The sequence below is a fragment of the Hyperolius riggenbachi genome, chromosome 4, assembly GCF_040937935.1.
Source record: "Hyperolius riggenbachi isolate aHypRig1 chromosome 4, aHypRig1.pri, whole genome shotgun sequence".
NCBI classification, from domain to species: domain Eukaryota; kingdom Metazoa; phylum Chordata; class Amphibia; order Anura; family Hyperoliidae; genus Hyperolius; species Hyperolius riggenbachi.
This window is the reverse complement of record NC_090649.1, coordinates 398,080,053-398,105,648: the sequence shown is the minus strand read 5'-3', so window position 1 is coordinate 398,105,648 and position 25,596 is coordinate 398,080,053. Positions and strand designations below refer to the sequence as shown.

At 43.0% G+C, this 25,596-nt stretch overlaps 1 protein-coding gene across 2 annotated transcripts in view; it reads right to left on the bottom strand.

The window, feature by feature from the left end:
- Window positions 1-25,596, bottom strand: part of NPHP1 (nephrocystin 1) — a 111,551-nt gene that overhangs the window by 33,386 nt on the left and 52,569 nt on the right. For both annotated transcript variants that reach the window (XM_068232259.1, XM_068232260.1), the window contains 9 exons: window positions 24,920-25,021; window positions 21,141-21,244; window positions 19,570-19,621; window positions 19,370-19,454; window positions 18,628-18,722; window positions 13,060-13,188; window positions 10,582-10,656; window positions 9,057-9,167; window positions 386-468 (listed from right to left, as the gene is read on the bottom strand). In XM_068232259.1, the coding sequence (XP_068088360.1) occupies window positions 386-468; window positions 9,057-9,167; window positions 10,582-10,656; window positions 13,060-13,188; window positions 18,628-18,722; window positions 19,370-19,454; window positions 19,570-19,621; window positions 21,141-21,244; window positions 24,920-25,021 (836 nt within the window). The remainder of the gene's footprint in view (window positions 1-385; window positions 469-9,056; window positions 9,168-10,581; window positions 10,657-13,059; window positions 13,189-18,627; window positions 18,723-19,369; window positions 19,455-19,569; window positions 19,622-21,140; window positions 21,245-24,919; window positions 25,022-25,596) is intronic.

The window sequence follows — 25,596 nt, the reverse complement described above, 5'->3', positions numbered from 1 at the left end:
ACCATGACTTTGTTGGCCGATTTCTGAGTGCAGAACCCATTGAAGCTACCCTTGTAGCTGCACAGATGCTAGTTCACGAACATTTAAAGACCTCCACTGTTGACTGATATGACTATATATGAATGGGATTTTGACATTGTCCCAAACAAGAAAATATGTTTCTATTAAGATTAGTTGTGTTTTTCCCAAGTAGAATATGTAGTATGATATTGATACCTTGCTCTTCAAACCGCAGCAAACACCACCATTAAAACAACAAATCAATGCATTGCCATTCAGAGCTTTGAGGGCATTTTAGAAGATTTGAACCATTAATGCAATAATTCCAGTGGGAAGAAAGAAGTACTTTGACTATCAGAAATGTTATGTACAGCAGGTCTCTTACTTTGAAGGTATTGGAATTCCATTTACATCAAACAGTTTTAAGAAGGTCCAGCCGCAGCTCAGCTCTCCCCTCTCACCTGTAGACTGTAAAGAAAGAGAATTCCAAAGTATTGTTATGCCAGCAATGTAATAACAAGGAGAAAAACAAGGAAGCTATGGGACTTGCATACTAACAATTTTACTGCAGGGTACTTATAACAAGATGTTCACAATAACTTCCTGTGCAGTTCAAGCTGGACTTTGAATATTTGGTGTAGTGGAGCAGCACTTTATATTCCTACCAATGCTTTACTGCTTTGTGACTCGCTGGAAGGGAGATCTCTCACACCCTTGATTTCTGCTTCAAAAATAGTTGAGCTGTGAGCCAACTTAAGGCCTGTAGACATGCTTGACTTAAGTCGTCTGAGGCGGCCAACCAATTATCAACCATGTGTACAGCAGCCCCTGACCCCTAACCCGCAAGCGATCCAGCGGGTCCTCTCAACCCTGCCATGGGTGATCCCATTGTCTACGCCGCTACCCCAGCCGCCGTGTGACATCACACACTCGTTGGTTCGTCGTCCCTCCTCCCCTCAGCATAGCAAAATAACAAGACAAGACAAATAACATTTATATCGCGTTTTTCTCCTGGAGGACTCAAAGCGCCAGAGCAGCAGCCACTAGGGCGCGCTCTATAGGCAGCAGCAGTGTTAGGGAGACTTGCCAAAGGTCTCCTACTGAATAGGTGCAGGCTTACTGAACAGGCAGAGCCGAGATTCGAACCCTGGTCTCCTGTGTCAGAGGCAGAGCCCTTAACCATTACACCATCCAGCCATATAACGCGTTTTCTGCTACACAGCTGGCATGCGTCTGAACATCCCAGCCCAACAATGTCGCCCAAGGGGATAAGGTCCTGATCCCCAACAGTCGACATCCATCAAAGGTGTATACGTACCTTTATGCATAGAGAAAGGAGACACAGTGGTATAGTTCACCATTATATGAATGTGGGCACCATGTAAGGAACCACATGCACTTATGTTCATTGTTTTTACTCGACATAACAACAGGACATGATAAAACCACAAGTAACATATTTCTAACTCAATGACCATTAATCATATATCTTTTGGGCTACAAACACATTTACTGTCTTTTTTCTTATGTCCTCATGATTTATGCAATAAGGTGGGTGAATATAAACAGAAGTGGTTTATAGCAAGATGCAGGGATTTCTTAAAGTATGTACCCTCCTGTCAGAAGTGCTTTCTTCATATATTTCCAAGAAGAATCCAATAAGGGTCAGGTTTACCCTCAGGAAACCTGAAGTGAGAGTGATATGGAGGCTGCCATATTTATTTCCTTTTAAACAGTGCAAATTGCCTGGCAGTCCTGCTGATCTTTCTGGCATCATAGTGTCTGAATCACACGCCCAGGGTCGGACTGGGCCACAGTAGTACAGTTTTTTTCCCTCGGTGGGCCCCCCCTCCAGGTCTCTGGTGCCCCCCCTCCTTGTCTGACAGAGCTCCAATTGCTGCCTGCAGCACAAAAATTCTCTTCTCAGTGCTGTAATCACTCGTGCTGAGAGCAGTGGCGTAGCTAAGGAGCTGTAGGCCTTGATGCAAATTTTACAATGGGGCCCCCCAAGCACTCTATACATAACAATTGATATGATGCACCAAAACCTGCCAATGGCAACTACAGTGTCAGAGGTGCAAAAAAGGGATGGGAAATAGCTTGTTAATGATTACCACTGTTCAAAGTATCTATAGAAGTGATTATTATGAGCAAAGGACCAATAGAGAGGTAATACTGTAGTTGAGGGAGGGCCCTTCGGGGCCCCTTTGGCCCAAGGTCCGCGATGCGGTCGCAACCTCTGCAGTCGCAACCTATGCAAAGTAGGACATTACTTTATATTTAAGGAGGGGCCTCTATGCAAAGTTTTGCTGAGCAGCAGTTGATACATGTGAGTCTATCCCCTGCCAGATGTGCTGAATAGTGACAGTGGTGAACAGTAGTAAGCAGCGCTCCTTTAGTCAATATTATTTATTCACATGCCGTTTGCAGTAATATATTTTTGCATCTGACCGTAGACTTTTTACAGTGTGGAGATTGGTCTTTTGTCAGTGTAAGCGGGTGTTATATGGCTTATAATGATGCTCTACTACTGCCCTCTGTAGTTACTTTGTACTTTGTTATTTGCACTTTATATCTCAGCCATCATTGGCAGTGTGGACTGTTTTTAATAATTTTTGGATACGTCCTTAATAAAAATTTTGATATTATTTTACAACTTGATGATTGGTGTGCAGTGTTGTATGTAGTCATGGTTATCTTTCTTTATGGAATGTAGTAGGTACTATTTCCATGACAATGATTTATATATTGTTGCCCTACTTCTTAGTGTTTGGTTGCTGGGCAGCAGTGTCTCTGAATTACAATGCTGCTAAGATCATGTACATTTGGCCCTGTCCATAATACATCATGACCACACCCACCTCCCGGTGCATGGTCACGCCCTTTTTTCGCCGCAATGATGGGATGTGTGGGCCCCAGGTTGAAATTTCTTTGGTGGGCCCCCAGTGTCCCAGTCTGACCCCGCACACGCCTGAAACAAACATATGGCTGATCCAGTCAGACTTGAGTCATAGAACCTGATCTGCAGGATGAAAAATCATGCATAAAAGCTAAATACGCCTTACCTAATGCCATGTACATCTGCTACCTTCAACCATACATTTCAGACACAGTTTCACATCCATAATCTAACCCTAAAGTCCCACCCGATAGAGGAACTATTGAGCCATTCAGGTAATACGGGAATTATTTCTTCTCTCTTCTCTATGATATATTAATAAACTCTGACAAGAGCAGCTTTCATAAAGAAGATGGTTATCTATGTTCACAATTTATATGTAATTGAACCCAGTACTACACCTGACATATTACTGTACAAATGTTATGTGTGGACAATGGACAATTATGTCACAATGGAGGGATAAGGAGGGACCGCCTGACAAGGGGCGATTGATGGGGTACTGTTTGTATGTTATCTATAATGGCATACTGTTTATATGCTATCGTATTGTGCAAAAATTTATCAAAATTTTCTCACAGGGGCACATATGCAATTCACTTTTTCTCTTAAAGGGAACCAGAGAGGAACTCTGTTTAAAAACAGAAAAAGCTTTTATACATACCTGGGGCTTCTTCCAGCCCCATATGCACGGATCGCTCCCACGCCGCCGTCCACCGCTTCCTGTATCGGCGGTACCGGCTACCGTCACTTCCGGCGGACGCGGCCAATTGTCCACATGAGCAGGGGCTCCTTCCATACCCTTACGCGTGCGGCTGCTCAGTATGCAGCTGCACGCGTAAGTGTATGCCGGAAGCTCCTGTGATGCGGACAATTGGCCGCGTCCTGGCGCCGACTGGCCGAAACTACGGGACCCAGTACCGCCGGATACAGGAAGCGGAGGACGGCGGCGTGGGAGCGATCCGTGCGTATGGGGCTGGAGGAAGCCCCAGGTATGTATAATAGCTTTTTTCTGGGGCCTCTGGTTCCCTTTAAAGAGAACCCGAGGTGGGTTCTAAGAATCCTATTAGCACACAGAGGCTGGCTCTGCATATAATGCCCAGCCTCTGTTTCTATACTGTTTCCCCCCAGGCCCTCCTGTGCTCTGCTGGCCCCCATAAATCGAATGCCTTGCTAGCGTCACGCAGCGTGTCGATAGCCGGCTGTTTACCTCTGCACTGTCACTCTCGCCACTCCCCCGCCTCCTCTATATCTCCACTCCCCGCCTGCGTCCCTTCCCTCCAATCAGCGGGGAGGGAAGGGACGCAGGCGGGGGAGCAGCGAGAGTGACAAGTGCAGAGGTAAACAGCCGGCTAGCGATGTCAGTAGCACGGCATTTGATTTATGGGGGCCAGCAGAGCACAGGGGGGCCTGGGGGGAAACAGTATAGCAACAGAGGCTGGGTATTATATGCAGACCCAGCCTCTGTGTGCTATTAGGATTCTTAGAACCCACCTTAGGTTCTCTTTAAGTTTTCTCCTTGGAGATAATTTTTCATCTTCTGTTTAAAATACATTTTCAGCACTTTTCAATTGAAAAAGTACCAAAAGTAGGTGAAAAAGTACTGTACTTATTATTTTGAGTATTTTCTAGCTTGCTGGTCACTTAAAAATACATTTTATGACAAGATGTGAACATATCACCTAGGAAAAAACATAGGAGAAAAAGCTAATAGCATATGGGCCAAGGTCTATGGCTAAAATAATCAGAGACACATAATCAGGAGCACAGTCAGGCAACATGCATTGTTTAAAAGGAAATATGTCAGCCTCCATATCCCTCTCACCTCAGGTTCCCTTTAAATCTTAGTTTTAGGAAACATGGATATATTCCTTTCAACAACTACCCTGTAGTTTTAATGAGAATGTAAATCAGCCTTATCTGATTCTTGGATGGAGCAGCCAAGATTGGCAGCTTATCGCTGCTGCTGTGTGGTAACAACAGAAATCATTTGACACTTCATTTGTGGGGAAAAAAAACCAAAAGTGGCCATACACGTATTGATTTGTATTTATCAAAGAAGTATTTATTGAGAATCATATTCATACAAAAGAGACATATACAATTTACATAAAAAATATACATCTAAACTACATCTTAAGTAAATAATTCAATTATACAATATGTATGCATACATCTTATCACTGATATTCAATTTGTTATAAGTGTTAACTACAACAGCTAATATAGATCTCTACCTGTTGTGAATTCTTCAATAATATAACAAAGTAACAAATCTATGCACATGTGCACATAGGAAACAATGTATTTGAGAGATCAGTAGAATATAATGGCAATTATGTATCACACATATAGAATACCCTACTGCAGTGGTTCTCAACCTGGGGGGTACATCAGTACCTGGCAGGGGGTCCCTCAGGGGCCGCGGACAAAATGGCGGAGAACCACTGCATAGTTTAGAATTGATTATCAGCTGTTAAATCTCCCCGTAGAGCAGCTATGCTCCATACACAGGCGCTCATGGGGAGATGTGTAGCAGCCTAGCTACTGTAGCTCTCTGATTGGCCCAAATGCTGCCTGTCACAGCAAAGCGTGCACCTGCCCACACCACCATTGTGGCCAATCAGAGCCGCTGCTGTGACAGGCAGCATTTAGGCCAATCAGAGAGCTAGCTAGGCTACTACACATCTCCCCATGAGCGCCTGTGTATGGAGCATAGCGGCGCTACGGGGAGATTTAACAGCTGATAATTCTAAACTGTGCTGCAGACACTGTATGTTTGTACTGTATACACATTTACAATACATGGAAAATATAGTTTTTCGGGGTGTGGGGATGGTTGAGCAGAGGAGCAGGCCACGGGAAGGGGAGGGGAAGGCAAAGAAGGTGGCAGAGGTTCTTCTGTCTAGCGCCATTTGCACACTGTTGCTGCATGTGGCTGGACGTGTGAGAGGAAACGCTCAATGTCTATCACTGTTAAAAATACTGATCCCGAAAGCTTTTATAAAAGCTATTATTAGGAGAAGGAGGGGTGTTAGTAGTCAAGTGGATAGGTAGGCTGGTGGTGGAAAAAAACTGTTCTTTTTTTCCCCAATCTTTTTCCTCACTGAGGCCCATAGATTTTCATTGTGTGTGCTGTTCTACTGCGTGACTAGTGCAAGGCAATCGTACTGTCACTCCTGCCCACCGCAACTCCACAAACATGGAAAGAAAAAAAACGTGTACAATTCGTTCTTTTTTCAATCTTTTTTCTTGCTGTGGCCCATACATTTTTATTGTGTGTGCTGTTATACTGCGTGTTTAGTGCAAGTGCAAAAGTTAAAAAGAGGAACAGACTTGATGCCTCTGCAGATATACGCTGTCAGCTGTCACCTCCGATACCAGATTTTACCAAAATTGCTATAAATATGCAACAGCAGATTTCGCATTAACTTTTTTTAAAATTAAGTATGGACACAGTCCCTGCCTATCTCATTTGTTAACTACCTGTATTTCGCTAGTATTTGGCCCCACCCACATCATGTCATGGCTACACCCACTTTTTTGCCGCCTTATTCAGTAGGGGGTACATTTGCTTAGGGATGACCCACGAAGGGGTACATCTGCTGAAAAGGTTGAGAACCACTCCCCTATTGCATTCTAAATGATGGCTGGTATACCAGAAGGCATGTTACAGGTCATACTTGTATCACATGGCACTAAAATACCTTAACAAACAGAACGCTCTCAAAATTCCATTTGTCAAAGGAAACAAGGTGCAGAGGCACCACTTGATACAAATAATATAGGACCATTAGCCATTGATAGTAGCATGAGACAAACAGATACCCAGCTAAGCTTGCCTCATTTTGGGGTTGATTCACTATAACAAATAGCATGCCTTATCAGAGTTAACATGCCTTATCAGAGTAGCTTAGTGAGCGCTATGAACTTATGCCTGCTAATTGGCAGTGACGAAAGCTCCTCTCATCCTGCCCTGAGCCCCTATGGGTCCAATCACTTTAAAAGGACACTATCCCTGCACTTTGATTGGCCCAATAGGCTGCCTGTCACTTGACAGGAACTTGACAAATTGACGCCCAGTGTGTGTTTGGGGAAGTGTGCATAGGCTTGCCGCCCCTCCCGTGACCCAGTGTCTACCTCCGTTTCCCCCCTATAACCCCCATTCTATGGGTCCTGGAAGGTGCACTCTGACCCAGGCATACTACATTGCGCATGCACCGTAAGTCCGTAGAGCACCTGGGGTCCCCAATGAGCGCAGACACAAGGACCCAAGTGGACATACTGTGCATGTGCAGCCTAGTATATCAGGATCAGAAGGCGCCAAACAGGACCTATACTACAGGAGTGATAGAGGAGAAATGAAGGCAGACGCGGGCCATGGGAGGTGCAGTAAGCCCATGCACGCCTCCCCCCACACACAGGGCGTCAATTTGTTGATTTATTTAGGACTAAGGTATTCTTTAAATTCCTCCCATTGTGCCCACTTCATTGTAAATTTGTGAGTGGTGTCCTCTTTTTCAGCCCTGATTTCCTCCATTAGCTAAATGTGTTTTAATCTTAGCATCCATTCTCTAAGAGATGGTACTCTAGGGGATTTCTGGTTGTGAGGCACGGGCGACTTTGCTGCATCCAAAAGATGTCTCAATAAAAAACATTTGCATGCTTTGAAGGAGAGTGGATTCGAATACAGCAAGATCGCCCATTTATTGAGAGGAATAACATCAGAGACGATCTCCTGTGCCAATTTTATAATTTGTTTCCTGAATAGAAGCACAAACTCTTATGAGTAAAGAGAAAAATGTCTTCCCAATCAATCTCTTCCTCTAGCACCTCTGATCCTTGTTACCACTTATCCACGAATTTTAGAAGGATTTCTGGCATATGAGCCTTCAGGCGCTTATACATATTCAAAACAATATGTGTGACAGGAGAGCCTTGGTAGCATATCAGTTCAAACTCCGTCAAATTCCTAAAAAAATACCCTTTAGTGTCTTTCTTAAAGTGTACCACAGAGGTCATATTATAAAGATGTGATACTTACCCGGGGCTTCCTCCAGCCCCATAAGCTTGTCTGAGTCCCACGCCGTCCTCCCACGGTCTGCCGTTCAGCCACGATCAGCCCTGATCAGCCCTGGTAACTTGCTCAGTCGGGTCCAGTCTGGGTCTTCTGCGCATGCCCATAGACCCTGACTGACGTGACTGAGCAAGTTACCGGGGCTGATCGCGACTGAACGGCAGACCGCGGGAAGTCGGCATGGGATTCAAACAAGCTTATGGGGCTGGAGGAAGCCCCGGGTAAGTATCAAATCTTTATTATTTGACGTCTCTGGTTTACTTTAAGTAGATATTATGTCAACTGCATATATGGCCATATATCTGCAAGCCTGTTAAAACAGCCCCATTGACCCTTTTTCAAAATTACAGAGTGAATGGCTAGACCGGGGATCCAAGGCAGACATCTAACCTATAATATCTGGACATATCTGGTACGCCTGTTTCTCCTTTCTGCTTAGGCAATGTCATTACTTGCCTGTTAATTCTGGGTCTAGACTTTTGCTAGTCAAAGGCACTCAGCATGCTCTGTAGCTGTGTAAGAAAGGGTCTAGGTAGGTCTACAGGAGCAGCTTGCATCAAGTACAGGATCCCAGGCAGAACTGTCATCTTTGTGACAGCGATTCTTCCAAACCAAGATATCATTAGTTTGCTCCAATCTGACACATCTGTCTGTAATTTACACTTCTCGATTTTTCCCATTGATATCTTGGCTATTTGATTCATCTGATCGAATCTGCTAGAAATTTTTGGCTTAAATTATCAAATTGGTTGATCAGTCTGGGTGGAAGTTATCGATCGATCAGTGGCAGATTAGGAGCAGCAGTAGATTGATGCCCCCCCATAGAGTTGCACTGCATCGAACAGTGTAATGTTGCAGTTCAATAGATTTTAAATTAATAATTAAAAATCTATGACTAATGTGTGGAATGATTTGAACTAACAGGGATCTATATAATGATCGAATCTGGTGGCCATCTATAGGTGTATGGCCACCTTAGGGATTACAGACATAAATACGACTACAACACATTACCAAAAGAAAAAAAAACAGCACTTCTGTAAATATTGGAAAGAAAGAGGACATAATTATGAGACTTACGCTGCGGATATAAGTCACTCCTACTTCAAACAAGATTCCTATTTCTGGAGACAGACTGGCAGACCTTACAAAGCAATCTCCATCCAATATGCTGGGAAGAATACCTGTCACCTGAACACACAAAGTTATAGGGGTAAAATATAAAAAGAATAAATGTGCACATTCAATACAAAAATTCTATTATGACAAACACTTGCAGCAATTACTGACCGTGGTACAAGCAGTGCTCTGTAACACCCTATCCTTCCTAATAAAAGCAAAGGTGTCTGCGCAGGTGCAGGGTATAGGGTGCACACTGGGGGGGTATTGTACGCACAGGGTGTGCGCATTTGCTACTGTTTTTAGTTTTGACTTCTTGTTTATTTTTAGCTGATTATATACTGTATGCACTTTTATTTAAAAAGGCACTATAGTGACCTATAGCAGAATGTAATTATTTAGGATACCCATGTTTATGTTACTTCTCCTGGTTAAAACATAAGAAACACTTCCTATATATTGGTATGTAACCCCACCCTCTCAGAGAAGTTTCAGAATCAGAATCATTTTTATTTTCCAAGTATTACTGGGTCATGTCCGGAATTGGGTTTGGCACACCCAGGACAAAGGACACAATATACAGCAGTGTAAGCAAGATACATTAAGGCCACTTTTACACGTATTTTTTGTGATGCGGTGGGGATGCGGTGCTCCTGCTGCATCCCACAGCAACGCAAAAAAATGACAAACATATGACCCTGCGGCAGAGAGCATAGACAGGGTGATATGCATGGAACAGGGGTTCAGTGGCGTGCTCCCTGCTGGGCAGGAAGTACATCACCGGGACTCCCTGTGATTACCGTCGGTCCACGCATGCACGCCATGTGCTCTGCGGTTTACACTACATGTGGGACCCATGAACTTACATTACCCAAAGCACCGTGTGTTAATCGCGGTGCTTGCGGTAACACACTGTTGTCCTTGCATCAGATACTTCCAGCGCACCATGAGGGACCGCAATAAGTGTGAAAGACTCCATAGACTTTCATTGCTTTGGTGGACCTTTGCAGAAAAATAGGATAATGCAACGCAGGTTTACCCTGCATGTGTAAAAGAAAAGAGGCAAATAGAGTCAGTGACAGTTTATCACACAGTTTAACAACAACAACCAGCAATTGTGGGGCTCACGAGATTGACAGTTGAGTGGAAAAAAAGTGTAGCTTGGGCTGTTTAGCTATGCAGAATTCTCCTCCCAGTTCATTCTGGGGGACCAGGTATTTTTTCTACTGACTTCAGGACACACAACAAACAAACAAGTAAAAGTGTCGCCACCTGTGATAAATTTCAGAAAGTAAAACATTTTACAATAGGCAAACACTTGATTAAATTATTTAGAAAGTAATATTGTTAAAAATAAGCTTTTTTATTCATTAATCTATATTTAGTTAAGTTCCTCTTTAAGCTCATTATGAAATATTAGTCTGAGCAAATACTTTGGCTAGCAAAACTACTATCTCCATAAAAATAAAGAGGAATGTACTCTCACCCTTGGAGAAAACGTCCATGTCCTGGAGTTTTTAGGTAACCAAGTTGCTCTTACTGTATGAATGTTTCCCAACACCTAAAATATACACATAAAACAAAGCTGATTTAGAAGAATATTTTGGGTCATGAATATGGGCTGATTTTTGAACATCTGCTGTCCCTCTCTTAAAGAAAACCTGAACTGAAAATTAAAAGTCAAAATAAGCATACACAAGTCATACGTACCTCCCGTGTAGTCTACTCCTCAGTGTCTTTCTCCTGTCCCGCATCCTATTTGTTCACTGTGATCAAGGGGATTTTCCGTCCTCCATTTTGAAAATGGCCATTACCCATAACAGCTTTCTGGTCAGCACACAGTTAAACTGTAACATCGCCCACTTGAGCCATAGGGAAACATGGACATTACCTGGTACATCAGTTTTCCTCTCAGCTATAACTGACAGCAACTGATATTTTACTGACAGCAACTGATATATTTCAGATCTGACAAAATGTTGTCAGAACTGGAAGGGATAATTGTCAGAAGAAAATGGTGAGCTTCTGAAAGGAACTGATGGCAAGGCAACTATGTAATGTTCATTTGAAGTTACCTTGTGTGTTTATTTTAAATATTTTTACTCAGTACAGGTTCTCTTTAAGGCTCATACACATGTCCAAACAATCTGCCCAACTATCATCTAAACTTGGTCTGTTGGTAGACAGTTGGGCGTGTGTACGGCTGGCAAACAACAATACGACCAACTGATAACAGGTTGTTTGCCAGATCCAATGGGTGTATCAACTTGCCCAACTATCGTGCAGGTTGGCCACGTGTGTACGAGTCATTTGAACTACTTTGTTGTTTTTGAATGTGCAGTTTGTTTAGCTTGCGTGCATAGTATCTAAGTGAGTTGGTTGTTTAGTTGGTTGGCGTGTGTGTGCGTACTTGTCGTGTTGTGTGGTTGGTTCTGCATTATGTTAGATAGGTGTATGAGCCTTTAGCTACCAATCAGCTTGTCCTTTTCCGGCTACAAGGGTAGGTTAAGGCTCATACACACGTCCAAACAATCTGCCCAACTATCTTCTAAACTTAATCTGTTGGAAGATAGTTTGTTGTGTGTAAGGCTGGCAAACAACAAGACAACAAACCGATAGCAGGTTGTTTGCCGTTACAACCGGTGAATCAACCTTCCCCACTATCGTGCAGGTTGGAACGTGTGTACAAGTCTTTTAACCTTTTCACCTCGAAGGGTTTTTCCTCCTCAAAAACCAGAGCAATTTTCACCCATCAGCGCTCCTTCCATTCATACACCTATAACTTTATTACTACTTATCACAACGAAGCAATCTATATCTTGTTTTTTTCGCCACTGATTAGGCTTTCTTTGGGGGGCACTTTTTGCTAAGAATTATTTTATTCTAATTCAGCTTTAATGGGAATAATAAGAACAAAATTTAACAAATTCATTATTTCTCAGTTTTTGGCCATTAGTTTCAAAATAAAACATGCTACTGTAATTAAAATTCACACATTTTATTTGCCCATTTGTATCGGTTATTGCAACGTTTAAAATTTTTCCCTAGTACAATGTATGGCGCCAATATTTTATTTGGAAATAAAGGTGCATTTTTTTAAGTTTTGCGTCTATCCCTAATTACAAGCCCATAATTTATAAAGTAATTGTAGTATACAGATTTTGTATACATATTAAAAAAAAGTTCAGTCCCTAAGGTAACTATTTATGTATTTTTTTTTATTTGTCATTTATTTTTAATTAAAAAAAAATGGTAACTTTAGGGGAGTGTGGGAGGTCAGGGGTAAATAAAAAAAACAAAACGGTGACTAGGGATGATAAACTGAAAAAAAAAGGGGGGGGATGTAATATTACAATTTGGCCACAAGATGTCTTCAGTGGTGACTTCAGCTCTATACTGCTAGTACGGAAGCGGAAGCACTATGGGCACGGGATTCATGAATGGCAGAGCCGTTTGAATAGACAGCTGCAGCCATTCACACGGGGAATTAGATCAATGAATGGGATTTGTTTTCCCATTCATTGATCTAGCGGCGGGCGATCGGCGGTAATGAGCGGCGGTACCAAGCGCAGGGGGGCGAGCAGGGGGACGCGGCGGGAGGGACGTAGTACCTACGCCCCTGCACAGAGTTGTGGCATTTTGCAGGGGCGTAGTTACTCGTCCCGGGGGAGGGGAAGTAGTTAAACAACTTTGTTGTTTTTGAATGCGGACCTGTTGCAGTTTGCTTTTTAGCTTACGCGCACCGTATTTAAGTGAGTTGTTGGTTTAGTTGGTTGGCATGAGTATACGTACCTGTCGTGTTAACAAATTATTATGTGATTGGCCATGCTGTGCGGTTGGTTCTGCATTATGTTGGACGTGTGTATGAGCCTTTAGAGTGTGAAAGATCAACACCGATTAGCTGTTGGGCAAGGAACAAAAACTGTTCTACAGTCAAAAGCTGAGACACATATCACAGCAGTACCTTAGTCCCATCAAACAGGCAGAGCCGCACATGTCTGCTGAGAATCTGAATACTGGCGGCAGGAAGAGGAATCATCTTGCAGTTCCATAATGTCAAAATCAAGGAAACCCTATTGGGGACGGACTGGAGCTAGAGAAACAGAGGCATAAACTTACGTTAATACATTAACTGACTTTTCAAATTATTGAGGCAATGACACGATACTGAAGGGTAATCCTTCAGGGTGAGAAAGGAGAAAGCTTCTACAAGTTATTATCATACCACATAGCATGTTGGTTTACGCATCAAGTGAAGTGATTTCATAAAGCTGGGTGGAGCAGACTAAACAGAAAAGCAGCTTTTGTTGCTAGACAAAGCTGACTCATAGCAACAATACAGTCAGAAAACAAAAGAACAAAGGACACATACCTGTATCGGAAGCAAAAAATAATATTAGGTATTCTATAGCAACTCACTTTCAAGCTTAAATAAAGCCAATGACATTAGACAAAAAATTAAATAAGAAAAACACAGCCAACCACTCTTTTTTTAACACCCTGATCTGCACAGCAATAAAAATATGTTTCAATGTAAAGTATACTTGACCTGAGGCAAAGCTACCTAAGGGAAACACAAACAGGTATTTCCATGCTAGGTCCACATACCTCTGTGCAATGTCCGTTCCTCTCCTTGACCACCCCCATCACCTTCCTTTCCCTGTAATCACTCCTTGGAAAAGTTGTCTTTTGGCTAAAGTCAAATTTTCAGACAGGAAGAGGCAGGATTCCTTAAAGGTAACCTGTAAGTTTCTATAAATAAAAAAAAATATATATACTCCGGGAGGGGAAAGCCTCTGGATCCTAATTAGACTTCCCCCGTCCCTCCGTTCCAGTGCTGGCAGCCCTGAAAAAAATAAAAAACAATAGCATATGGCGCTGCACGGAGGCGAACTTAGTGGCGGATCAGCTCTACACAGGCACAAGTGGCTCACATCTGGGCAGTAGAGTGGAGCCGATCAGGCTTGGCTATTTTCACCAGAGTCCGAGGGAAACCCTATAGTACACCTGCAGGCACCACCGACAAGTCCTTGTCGCCGGACTTTAGGGGGTGCCAGTGCTGAAATGGGGCTGAAGGGGAGGATGTGGGAAGCCTCATTAGGGCCTGAGCCCACTAACACAGTTGTGCGCAGTTGTGTCCGCTTTTCAGAAACACATCAATGTCACAGATGCTGAAAAGCGGACACAACTGCGTTCAACTGCGTTAGTGGGCTCAGGCCCTGAGGATCCAGAGTACCCACTAGGTGCACTTTTCCACTTCAGGGCCACTTTAAGGGAGTGAATGAGGTGGGTAAGAAGAGGGAATGGGAGGGTGATAGGAAGGAACATCATCATAAGACTGCCTCTTCCTATCTAAAAAAATGTGACTTAAAGAGAAACTCCGACCAAGAATTGAACTTTATCCCAATCAGTAGCTGATACCCCCTATTACATGAGCAATCTATTCCTTTTCACAAACAGACCATCAGGGGGCGCTGTATGGCTGATATTGTGGTGAAACCCCTCCCACAAGAAACTCTTGAGTACGTACTCCTGGCATTTTCCAACCTGTGAACCTTGCTGCATTGTGTGAAATAGCTGTTTACAGCTGTTTACAACTGCTAAAAAAGCCTGCAGCAGCTACATCACCTGCCCACAGTAAAAATGTCACCATGTAATAATAGTCAGAATGTAAATCAGGGATTGAAAAGATTTTACAATGGGCAAACACTGACTAAATAATTTATACATAATTATTGTAAAAATCAAGCACTGTTTTATTACATTATTTTCACTGGAGTTCCTCTTTAAGCCAAAGTCATTTTTTTCAAGGAGTAATTACAGGTAGTCCCCGGTTAACAAACTAGATAGGGACTGTAGGTAACCTGAATCTGTTCTTAAGTCGGAACATTGTACTATCTCTGTCCCCTGTACCTCCTCTGTGCCCCCCTGTGCCACCAGTGTCCCCCTCTGTCACCTCTGCCCTCTGTACCTGCTTATACAAGTTTAAAAGCCATTTTTTCTTTGAAGTCCAATTTGAATTTATTATTTTTTTTACTTGTTCCCACAGAAACACAAAATCCATGCCGTTCGTATTGGTGGGTCGTTCGTAAGTCGGGCGTTCGTAAGTCGGGGACTACCTGTACAGGGATCAGCATGGCCTTTAATCTTTATAAAGACACTACCTTACAGCAAGTAGTAGAAATCTGACATTACCGAGAGTCTATCTCTCCATAGGGTATTCTCAGCATGGCATTTATTCTTTATAAAGACACTCCCTGAAAAAGATTTATACAATGATGCTGGACAGTCTGCTTGCTCACCATACACTTTTTTGGCAGTTGGACGAAGCAACTGCCATTCACTAAGTGCTTTCGAAAATAAAGAAAATCCAGGCACTCCGGTTTCCTCCCACATTCCAAAACATACAGATAATTAGCTTCCCTCTAAATTGTCCCTAGACTATGATGGACATAGGACTATGGTAGGGATTAGATTGTGAGCCCCTCTGAGAGACAGTTACACCCAGTTCACACTGGCACTAAAAACGGTCCGTTAGTGGATCGGTACGGAACGGATCCCAATGGATGCTAATGGATCCAATGTTAACCTATAGATCTGTTCACATGCAAATTCAATGCAACCGCATGCATAACAAACTATGTACAACAGTCAGGAAATGCGGTGACACCTATACACAATGAGGCAACCACCACATGCATACACACCATACAAACAAGGCAAGGTGCAAACCCCCAAAACCCTATCTATCTATCTATCTATCTATCTATCTATCTACCTAAATATATACAGGATATATACACATATACACAGGACGAATATATACAATTATACACCAATCGCAGTACAAGGAGGCAGGCAGAAAATCACGGTCAGAACAAAGCATAAAGTCGGCAACAATCGAGCAATCACGGTACAAAAAGGAGCAGGCAGAAATCGAGGTCATACAGGAAATAGGTTCAGTAACACAGTAGCAGACACAGGAATACGAGATACCAGGAAACCAAGGATGTCCAGATACTCAAGCTTGGTAGCACAAAGTTCTGGCACAGGTTACATCTTGCAGGCCCCTTTTATAAGGAGGACACACCTGTTGCATAATTGAGATGCATGGTCCATATAGAGCTACCTTGCAATGGCAGAGCCCTTTCCAAACAGCGTAGAGCTACCTAATGGTGGAACAGAGAAAGTTCAGGATGCACAAAGTCCCCAGAGCCACCTGCTGGTGAAGTAAAGGAAGTTAATCGAAATTAAAGTCCATGTTGCCACCAGCAGGCAGAGAGTGGCATGACCTGACTCCTGTCACATTGGTCCAGTCAAACGGATCCGTTCCACGTATTACGCTGAACGGACAGCAATTTTTCCGGGCAGTGGAGCCCAGCGGAACAGAAATGGAGGCTAAAGCACTGCATGGGAGACAATGAGAAAACGCATGTACACAACACACTGCTATAAAAACGGACCTCGCTAACCAGCAAAAATCTACTTTGGTGTGTGCTTCTGCAGCAAGGCATGTTGACTCACTCATAAAGGGTCTGGAAGTCATTATGCATAGCGGGCAGGATGTCTGCAGTTAGGGCCAGAGCCCACTGACACAATTGTATCCGCTTTTCAGCATCTCTAACATTGATGTGTAACTGAAAAGTGGACACAACTGGGTCAGTGGGCTCAGGCCCTTAATCTGTGGCTAGTGTGCGTGCAAGCAGGAGGGAGGGGGCAGGTGTGTGTATCCTGAGGCCAAATTACAAGGAAAGAAAGCCTTCTCTGTGAAGGAGAGAGATATCAGTGGGGTGAGGGAGAGAAACAGCACACTGCAGCGCGGCTGAGGGCGGGGAAAAAAACAGACAAACAAACAGAGGGCAATAGGCTGCCCACAGATGGCTAGTACCTTCTTTTGTAACAGAATAGAAACGGATGCAAAACTAATACCAACTGAAGGGATACATATAACGGAAATTGGATCCGGTTACCTTAAAGTCCCAATGTGAACCGGGCATTAGTGACATCACTATATACAGTATATTCTATAAAAGTGCTGAGGAAGATGTCACTAAATGTATGTAGACTACATAATAACAACAGATAAACCAGGACAAAAGTGCTTTTAGCCATCCTGCACTGCATACATAGTAAAACTCTCTCTTTAACACAAATCTTTTTGCCAAGCTTCATTTCCATTTATAATTTAGCTAACAAAAATGCTTGAAACCACAGAGTGAAAAGAACGTGTGACTAAACTGACTGAAATGTTAATGCCTTCACACGTGATGAAACCCAAATATTTTGTCTGCCTTTCCCTCTTCACAGCACATCATAAAAAATGCTTCCGGAGTCACCTAAAGTGCTGGTCCTCCATGACAGAAGTCTGACACATTTGAAAGGAAGTGGTTTGACATGAGAGAACAAGAGGTTCATTTCTGTCATCAATGAAACTGTGAGAAATGAAATGCATTACAGTATAAAGCACAGCAAACATTTACAAGTACCTCCTACATCAATAATGGCAGCAATTTACTTTATTCAGATTAGTTGCCTAGCAATACTGCGAAAACATTTTCTATTTACATTTCAATCATTTAGATATGATCTTAATACACATCCTTCAGATTCTTCAGGGCAAATATCTTCAACGTGAAGTCCTACCAATTAATTCAATTGAATGTTAAAAAAGTCAGCACTGGCAGCGGACGTGCTTGAATATTGTAGTTTGCATATTTGATGACAGAGGATTTCTAGAAGAAGGAGGAGCTGAATCTTTTATTGAATGCATGAACTTCCCATACAAAAAGCTGAAGCAAATGAAATTCAGCTACTGAATGAAAAGGATTCTGATTGGCTAGCACTGTATCCATGTTGCTCAAATTTTTTTCTACAATGGTTATGACAAATTAGCCCCAGTGTCTGCATTATAAACTGGAAGAAATATGTGTGTATGGAATCTGGTTGCTACAACTAGTTGGCCACAGATGCAAAGGAAGCTGCTGGGAGAGCAAGTCCAGGAAGGAGGAGGAAGTATGCAGCTTATGCTGTGACACGTATCTATAACCAAACCTTGCTATGCATGCCTGTGCCACTCTGCATGGGAGGAAGCCGTAGAGAAAAAAACACTTGTGGGGGCGTGGCGGGCAACAGGGGGGTTGTTAGGGTGTGGATATACTTAGAGAATACAGCCATATAGTTATAGGGAATAGACAGTAAGGTCTCTTTCACACAAGCAGTTGATAGGCAGTGAAATCTCTCAAACTCTTCCAAATGCTTGCTGCTGCCTGGCGACTGCTTGCTACTGCCTGGTAACTGCTCATTGCTGCCTGGCAACTGCTTGCTACTGCCTGGTAACTGCTCACTGCTGCCTGGTAACTGTTTTCTGAGCACACAGATCAGATGCTCGTGGAAAGGAGGCCTAACACTTGGAAGCACTCCTGGCTTTTATCAAACGTTATTGGCCTTAACTAAAAACATAATTACTTCCATAGTTTCTATTTTGAGATGTATCATGACAAACATTTTTCAATTAAAAAACTAAAAAACTTACACTTCCTCTTTCCGAGTCCCATAAAAGATCCTTAAAAGCAAGCTGGGAAGCTGTAAGCTCAGGCTGAAGGTACCTGCTTGCTCTGTACTGATCACCTGTGTATGGGATAAACAGAGCCATATGTCCCTTGCATAAACAAAATAAAAACAGTGGTGAATCAACTTAGAAATGTTTAACAATTGACAGTTACTGTAGCATGTATTTAGAAATAGCTGGAGGTGCCCAAAAGATGAAAAACTGAAACGGGTCAAAATGTAAATTAAGTGGAGGCAGAGTAGTACTACTTAATGGACACCTGACCCAAGGGAAAGCTACCTAAGGTAAGCACAGAGATATGTTCATGCAGGATCTGCATACCTCTGTGCGTTGTCCATGCCACTCCTTGTTCCATCCAGCTCCCCGTAATCACACCTTGAAAAATGTGACTTTCAGCTATAGTCAAATTGACAGACAGGAAGAGGCAGATTTGCCGCAACGTTAGCTCCCATCACTCTCCCATTCCCTACTCTTCTCATCCCCATTCACTACCCTTAAGTGGAAGGAATGGGAGGATGATAGGAGGAAACATCATGCCAAACCTGCCTCTTCCCGTCTCAATGTTTGTAACACCACAGGTGTCATCATTGGACACACGCTGGCGTTACCTGGCAGCAAAATAAATGTGACATATCAAATCCGAGAACTTTATATGTTCACTCTGGTAGGCTTTGGGGGTCATCCTAAATAGCCCATTTCACATTACCTTGTTCTAAGAGCTGGGCTAGTGTTGATGACCGGAACCCAGCAGGAATTGTACCCATAGTGGTCAAAGCATCAGTCGCACTCATCTGAAAAAGACATACCATTACTAATATACAGTATATAATGATCACACATTTATTAGAAGACATGAATGTATATCGTAGTCCTTATATGAAACAGTAAGCCAAATTAGCCACTTACTTCTTGAGTCCTCTTAGAGGTGCTTTGCTGGGAAACTGCATCAGCGTCTGGTCTATGAAAACAAAATTTAAAGAGGAGCTCCAGTGAAAATAATGTAATAAAAAAGTGCTTCATTTTTACAATAATTATGTATACATTATTTAGTCAGTGTTTGTCCATTGAAAAATCTTTCCTCTCCCTGATTTACATTCTGATATTTATCACATGGTGACATTTTTTTACTGCTGGCTGGTTATGTCAGTGGAAGGAGATGCCGTTTGCTTTTTGGCAGTTGGAAAAAGCTGTAAACAGCTATTTCCCACAGTAAAATGAGATTCACAGACAGAAAACTGTCAGGACCATGGTCCTGACATCACACTGTGGGAGGGGCTTCACCACAATATTAATCATGCAGAGCCCCCTGATGATCCGTTTGAGAAAAGGAAAAGATTTCTCATGGGAAAGGGGGTATCAGCTACTGATTGGGGTGAAGTTCAATTCTTTTTTTTTACAGTTTCTCTTTAAATACATGCATCAAAAATACAAAGAGTATAAGATATTTAGATGGTATAGACTGACTAGATTGTGAGCCCCTCTAAGGGACAGTTAGTGACAATATATGCGTGATATATCGGTGCTATATAAATACATAAATAACACTGGCAGCCCTGACTTCACGTCCAGTCGTTATTTTAAAGGGAACTGACCACATTCTCTTTCACTGAAATTCCTCCTGACATAGAAGCTGCCATGTTCCCCCCTCCCCTTCTCACATTCCTTATTTACAGAAGTCAGAGATGCTATCTTGACACATTGCCACACACCCTGGCTTTGAAGACACACTCCTAATTATTCACCCCCTTTGCTGATGAAAGGCATTGTTTACCTCTTGGTAATTAGCTCAATAAAACAATTAGAGGTTCCTGAACTCTCTGCGGATGGGGACGGTCGGCAGGCCTGCTCAAACAGGCCAATTTAACAACTTTGAATGTAAAATACAAGGTAAAATTAAAGTTTATTTTAATAATGAAACAGATAGTCGGCATACATTTTTCATGTGCTATAGAAATGTCCTGAGTGAAAAAAAGGTGCTCGGTTCACTTTAAGAGGAACTGTACTTTAAACAACATAATGAATTTCTTATTGTTTACTATATTCCTTTATAGATTATTTAGTTAGTGTTTGCCCATTGTAAAATCTTTCCTCTCCCTGATCTACATTCTGAAATGTATCACAGGTTGTGACATCTTTAGTTCTGCCAGGTGATCTGTAGGGAATTTTTGTTTACAGAGCGTTCTATGGAGATATACTTGCTTGGCATTTGGAAAAGGCTGTTATTTCCCACAATGCAACAAGGTTCACACGCAGCAAACTGTCAGGACCATGGTCATGACATCACACTGTGGGAGGGGTTTCACCACAATATCAGCCATACAGACATCCCTGACAATCTATTGAGAAAAGCAAACAGGTGACTGAGCAATGGTGACTGCAGGGAGTCCTTGAAACCTTTTGATTACACTGAGTAAGCGCTGAGGCTAAAGAATATTGTACAAACAAAATGTGAAAATGGACGGCAATAATAAAATTACCTCTTCTCACGTTGGTCAGCATTCTCTTGAGTGGCCTCTTCCTCCTCTTCCTCTTCACTTTCCTCCTCAGTGGGATCTGGGCTGAGGTTTTTTCCCTGGTATACCTATTAATAAAAATGTCTTAAGACTAACGCACAAGGTCTTTTGAGATCAGTTCAACGATCATTTTTACACTCATTAAATTCAGGTCAGCTGCAGTTTGAAATTAGTTGATCGGATCCATATGGTGTACCTGGACATATGTACCTTAAAAAGTGCACGTAAATTCATGAGTTCTTTGAACTTCGTTAAAATCTAATTAAATTACAGCATAATCAAACTAACTAAGCTATGTGATTAGAGTAGCTTAGCAGGACTCATGGAGAAGTATGTGATCAGTTTGATCAGGCAAGAGCAACTATAATGGGGGCCATACACTTATAGACAGTGGCGTAGTGTAACGATCGGTGTAACACAGAGAGGATCTGATTACCGGTGATCTGCAGTATCACTGGGAATACAGATATATACCAGATTATAGATGATCTGCAGTATCACCGATAATCCGATATACTGGCTAACCTCTGGACACCTGAGTAGAGTGTAGTGTTTGGTGTAACTGTAACACTAAGAGGCATAGGCCTCAAGGCAGTAAGGAGTACTGCACGGATTCCTTCCGAAGGCCTGAACTCTCCTAGGAGGGAGGAGTCAGGCTAAGATAGGAAGGACTCTCTGAAAGTGACATTCAGGAAGAGGTGTCACTAACAGGACTCGGACCCGCCTCTAACAGTGACGTCGGTTCTCGAGGTCGGACAAGCCAGGTCGTAAACACACAGACAGATAAAGTACAGATTCAGAAGGCAGATGCGGAGTCTAATAAACAGGCAGGGTTCGGCAACAGGGTATCAGGAATATCGAGGTACAGAATCAGGAGGCAGATGCAGAGTCTTAGGGCGAGCCGGGGTTCGGCAACAGAGTATCAGAAATATCGAGGTACAGGATCAGAGTTCAGGAGATTAGTCAGGCAAGCCAAAAGGTCATAACAGATAATCACAATCAAACTAGTACTTTAAGCTATCAACAGAATCTAGCTAAGTGTAGGATTACAGCTCCAGCTGGTCCCGACACACTTTAGGATCTGACTAAGGTCTGAGTGCTACCACGTTGTGTTCGCAATGCCAGACAACCAGCAACTGAACAGCCGGCAGTATATATACACAGGCATCTCTCCAGCACCTCCCTAAGTGCTGGACCAATGAGAAGAGGCCTACTCATCAGCTGACCGAGCAGGTCAGCTGACCTTTTTCTGGCTGCCATATATGCTCTGCCTCTCCGCGCGCACGCGCGTCACTCTGAATCTAGAGGGACTATGAGTCCCAGCCACACCAGCACCGCTCTGCGGTGTCTCAGGGCCATGCGTGCTAACCGCCGCGTCAGACGCGGCGGTTTCTCCGCGCTCCGCCATGCCCTTGAGGGAAGCAGCCGCCTCACGCTGAGTAGAGGCGGCTGCTTTCCCGCGATGCCTCACACGTAGCTAAGGACCTGTGGGCCCCAATGCAAGTTTTACATTGGGCCCCCCAAGCAGTCTATACATAACAATTGATACGGCGCACCAAAATCTGCCAATGGCAACTACAGTGTTAGAGGTGCAAGAAGGGGATGGGGAGCTGCTTTTTAATGATCAATACTATTCAAAGTATCTATAGAAGTGATTATTATGAGCACAGGACCAATAGAGAGCTAATACTGCAGTTGAGGGAGGGCCCCTCTTGCCCCTCTTGCCCAAGGGCCCTGATGCGGTCGCTACCTCTGCACCCCCTATTGCTACGCCCCTGCTTATAGATTTACAGCAGATTCGACCATCAGATAGATTTCTGTCAGATGCCTGTGAAGTTGAATCTGACAGGAATCTATCTGATGTGTGCCACACACTAGGAACAGATTTCCAATATATTTCAGAATGAAATCTATTGGAAATCTATTGAAAATCGATCTAAATGCATTATTGGACCATTAGACCCAATGCAACTCTACGAGCCAGATCGACCAAGATCTTCCATCCCGTCAGATAGATCAAATAGATCAAAACTGATCGAAATCAGTCACAAATCGATCAACCAATCAATCGAAGGCTGAAATTGACCAGTGTATGGGCCCTGTGTAGGTTCTATCACTGTGAATAAACAAATGAAAAGGAGGGAATGCTATAAATGCAGATGGACAACCCAGATTGCTCCTCTGCATACATGCTTAAAAATGTACCCCAAATAACAGAATAAAAATTTTTTTTTGAAATACCTCAAAAAATAAATAAATAAATAAAGCAGCTGGTATTACATAAAAATATAAAATAGCTGCACTAATGCAATTCAGAAGGGGAAATGTTGCCTATTGAAATCAGTAGGCTGCTTTCCGTATTCGCATGTGAGGGGGGGGGGGGGGGGGAAGAATCGGATGGCATGCTGCAGTTTTCTTCATCACTCATGCGAATCCCTATAGCTGTGCATGCCAGGTCTACTGGGATCTTAAAGCGGGAGTGTCACCATAAAAATCAGATTTCAACAGCAACTGGTCTGAGTGTATTGTGATAAAGATGCTAATCCTGTATTCAAAACTTTCAAAACTTTTTCTGCTGTTATGATTTGGAGTTATCACATACTTAACCTCTTGACGACCAGCTAACGCCGATTGGCATAAACTGGCTGTCTGTGGGTTTCCATGGAAACGGCCGCTCGTTCGAGCAGCCGTTCCATGTCAGTTCACGAAGGGAGTCTCCGTGAACTGCCTGCGAGCCTCCGATCGCGGCTCGCAGGCGAAATGTAAACACGCGGGGAAGAAATCCCCGGTGTTTACACTGCACGGCGCTGCAGCAGCGCCGTAAAGGAGAACGGCGATCCCCGGCCTCTGATAGGCCGGGGATCGCCGCCGTTTGATAGGCTGAAGCCTATCAGAGGCGGTACAGAACGTATCGCCGTCCTGTACCGCCCACAGAGCCAGGGAGAGGGAGGGAAGGAGAGGGAGGGGGGAATAGCGCTGCGGAGGGGGGCTTTGAGGAGCCCCCCGCAAAGCACAGCAGAGCGGCGGAGATCAGACCCCCCCAGCAGGACATCCCCTAGTGGGGAAAAAAGGGGGGAAGTCTGATCGCCCTGCCTGCAATACGATCTGTGCTGGGGGCTGAAGAGCCCACCCAGCACAGATCAATGGAAAATCACTTGGTCGGCAAGGGTTAAGGAGCACTGGCCCTTTAGTAGTCAGTGCCAAACAGTTGCATGCTGGGGGTTCTTTTTATCTATAATATATTCCTCTATATTCCTCCTCTTCCCTTTATTTCCTTGCCAGCTGCTTATCTGAAACAAGATCCCCTGCTCACTGGTGTTTACAAGCAAGGCTGAGGAGACTCAGCGATTGGAGGAGAAAAGAAAAAATAAAGGGCAGAAATGACATCAGGATTCAGTCTAAACTGTGGGCAAAAGACAATGGTTCCCACCAGGAACAGAATTCTCTTAATTTACTATATGAAATTCACTGAAATCAAAACATGGACAGTACAATACATGTGTTATGTAAGTATTTATCGACTTATATATGTGTTTTTTCCCCCTGGCATAGCATGGCTAATCGTACTGCTTTAATGCATCTCGCATCACAGCTGTGGTGGCATTGCCTCTTGCAAGACACATGCCAAGCTCAGAGGAGATGGGCCCTATTGCTGTGTCTGTAAAATGAAAGTCTCTGCCTATTGTGAATCCATCCCTTACATTACAAATTAGGATTATAACTCAGGAATACCAACAACTCACCTCCAAGTAGGTTTTTGGTACAAGACCTTTAATTCCATCAGCATTCTGAGCCACCCACCAACCATCCGGCTTTTTATCCAGAATTTGAAGTACTTCTCCTTTCTATATAGCAGAAAACAGAACATTTATGTTTAAAATGTTTAGCTCTAACCCAATACTTTAAGATTTAATTGGTGTAGCATTTGTGTAATTTACATTAAATCGCAGCTCTGTAAGCTTTATAGAGGCAATTGAAAGTCATTTTAGAAATGTAGCAGTGGTTAAAGCAGTTAATATAAACATTAACTATAGTAAAATAAGAGCACAAAGAAGTACAACCTGTAAAGCAAAGTAGCATAATGCTAATAAAATTATATTGTAAAGTAGCCGTAACATTTGTAAAACAACGTATCTTTCATTCATTAGATGTGTTGAGGAGAAGAATAGAAAAAAAGACAAAGCTCTTAAAAGCGATTGTTAACTTTATGGCATTCTCAACATCACCCAATCAGACTTCATAAAATAAGGCAGAGAAAATGAACTTTATTACAGTATTGAACAGTTTTTGCTGCATCACAACTGATTATCTGATGTGCCCATATCTAGACAAAAGCAGACTGTTGTGACAGTAGCTACACAAAATGATAGTTCATCATAATTTAGGTTGTCAGTGTGATGTTTGTACAGACATCCCCAAT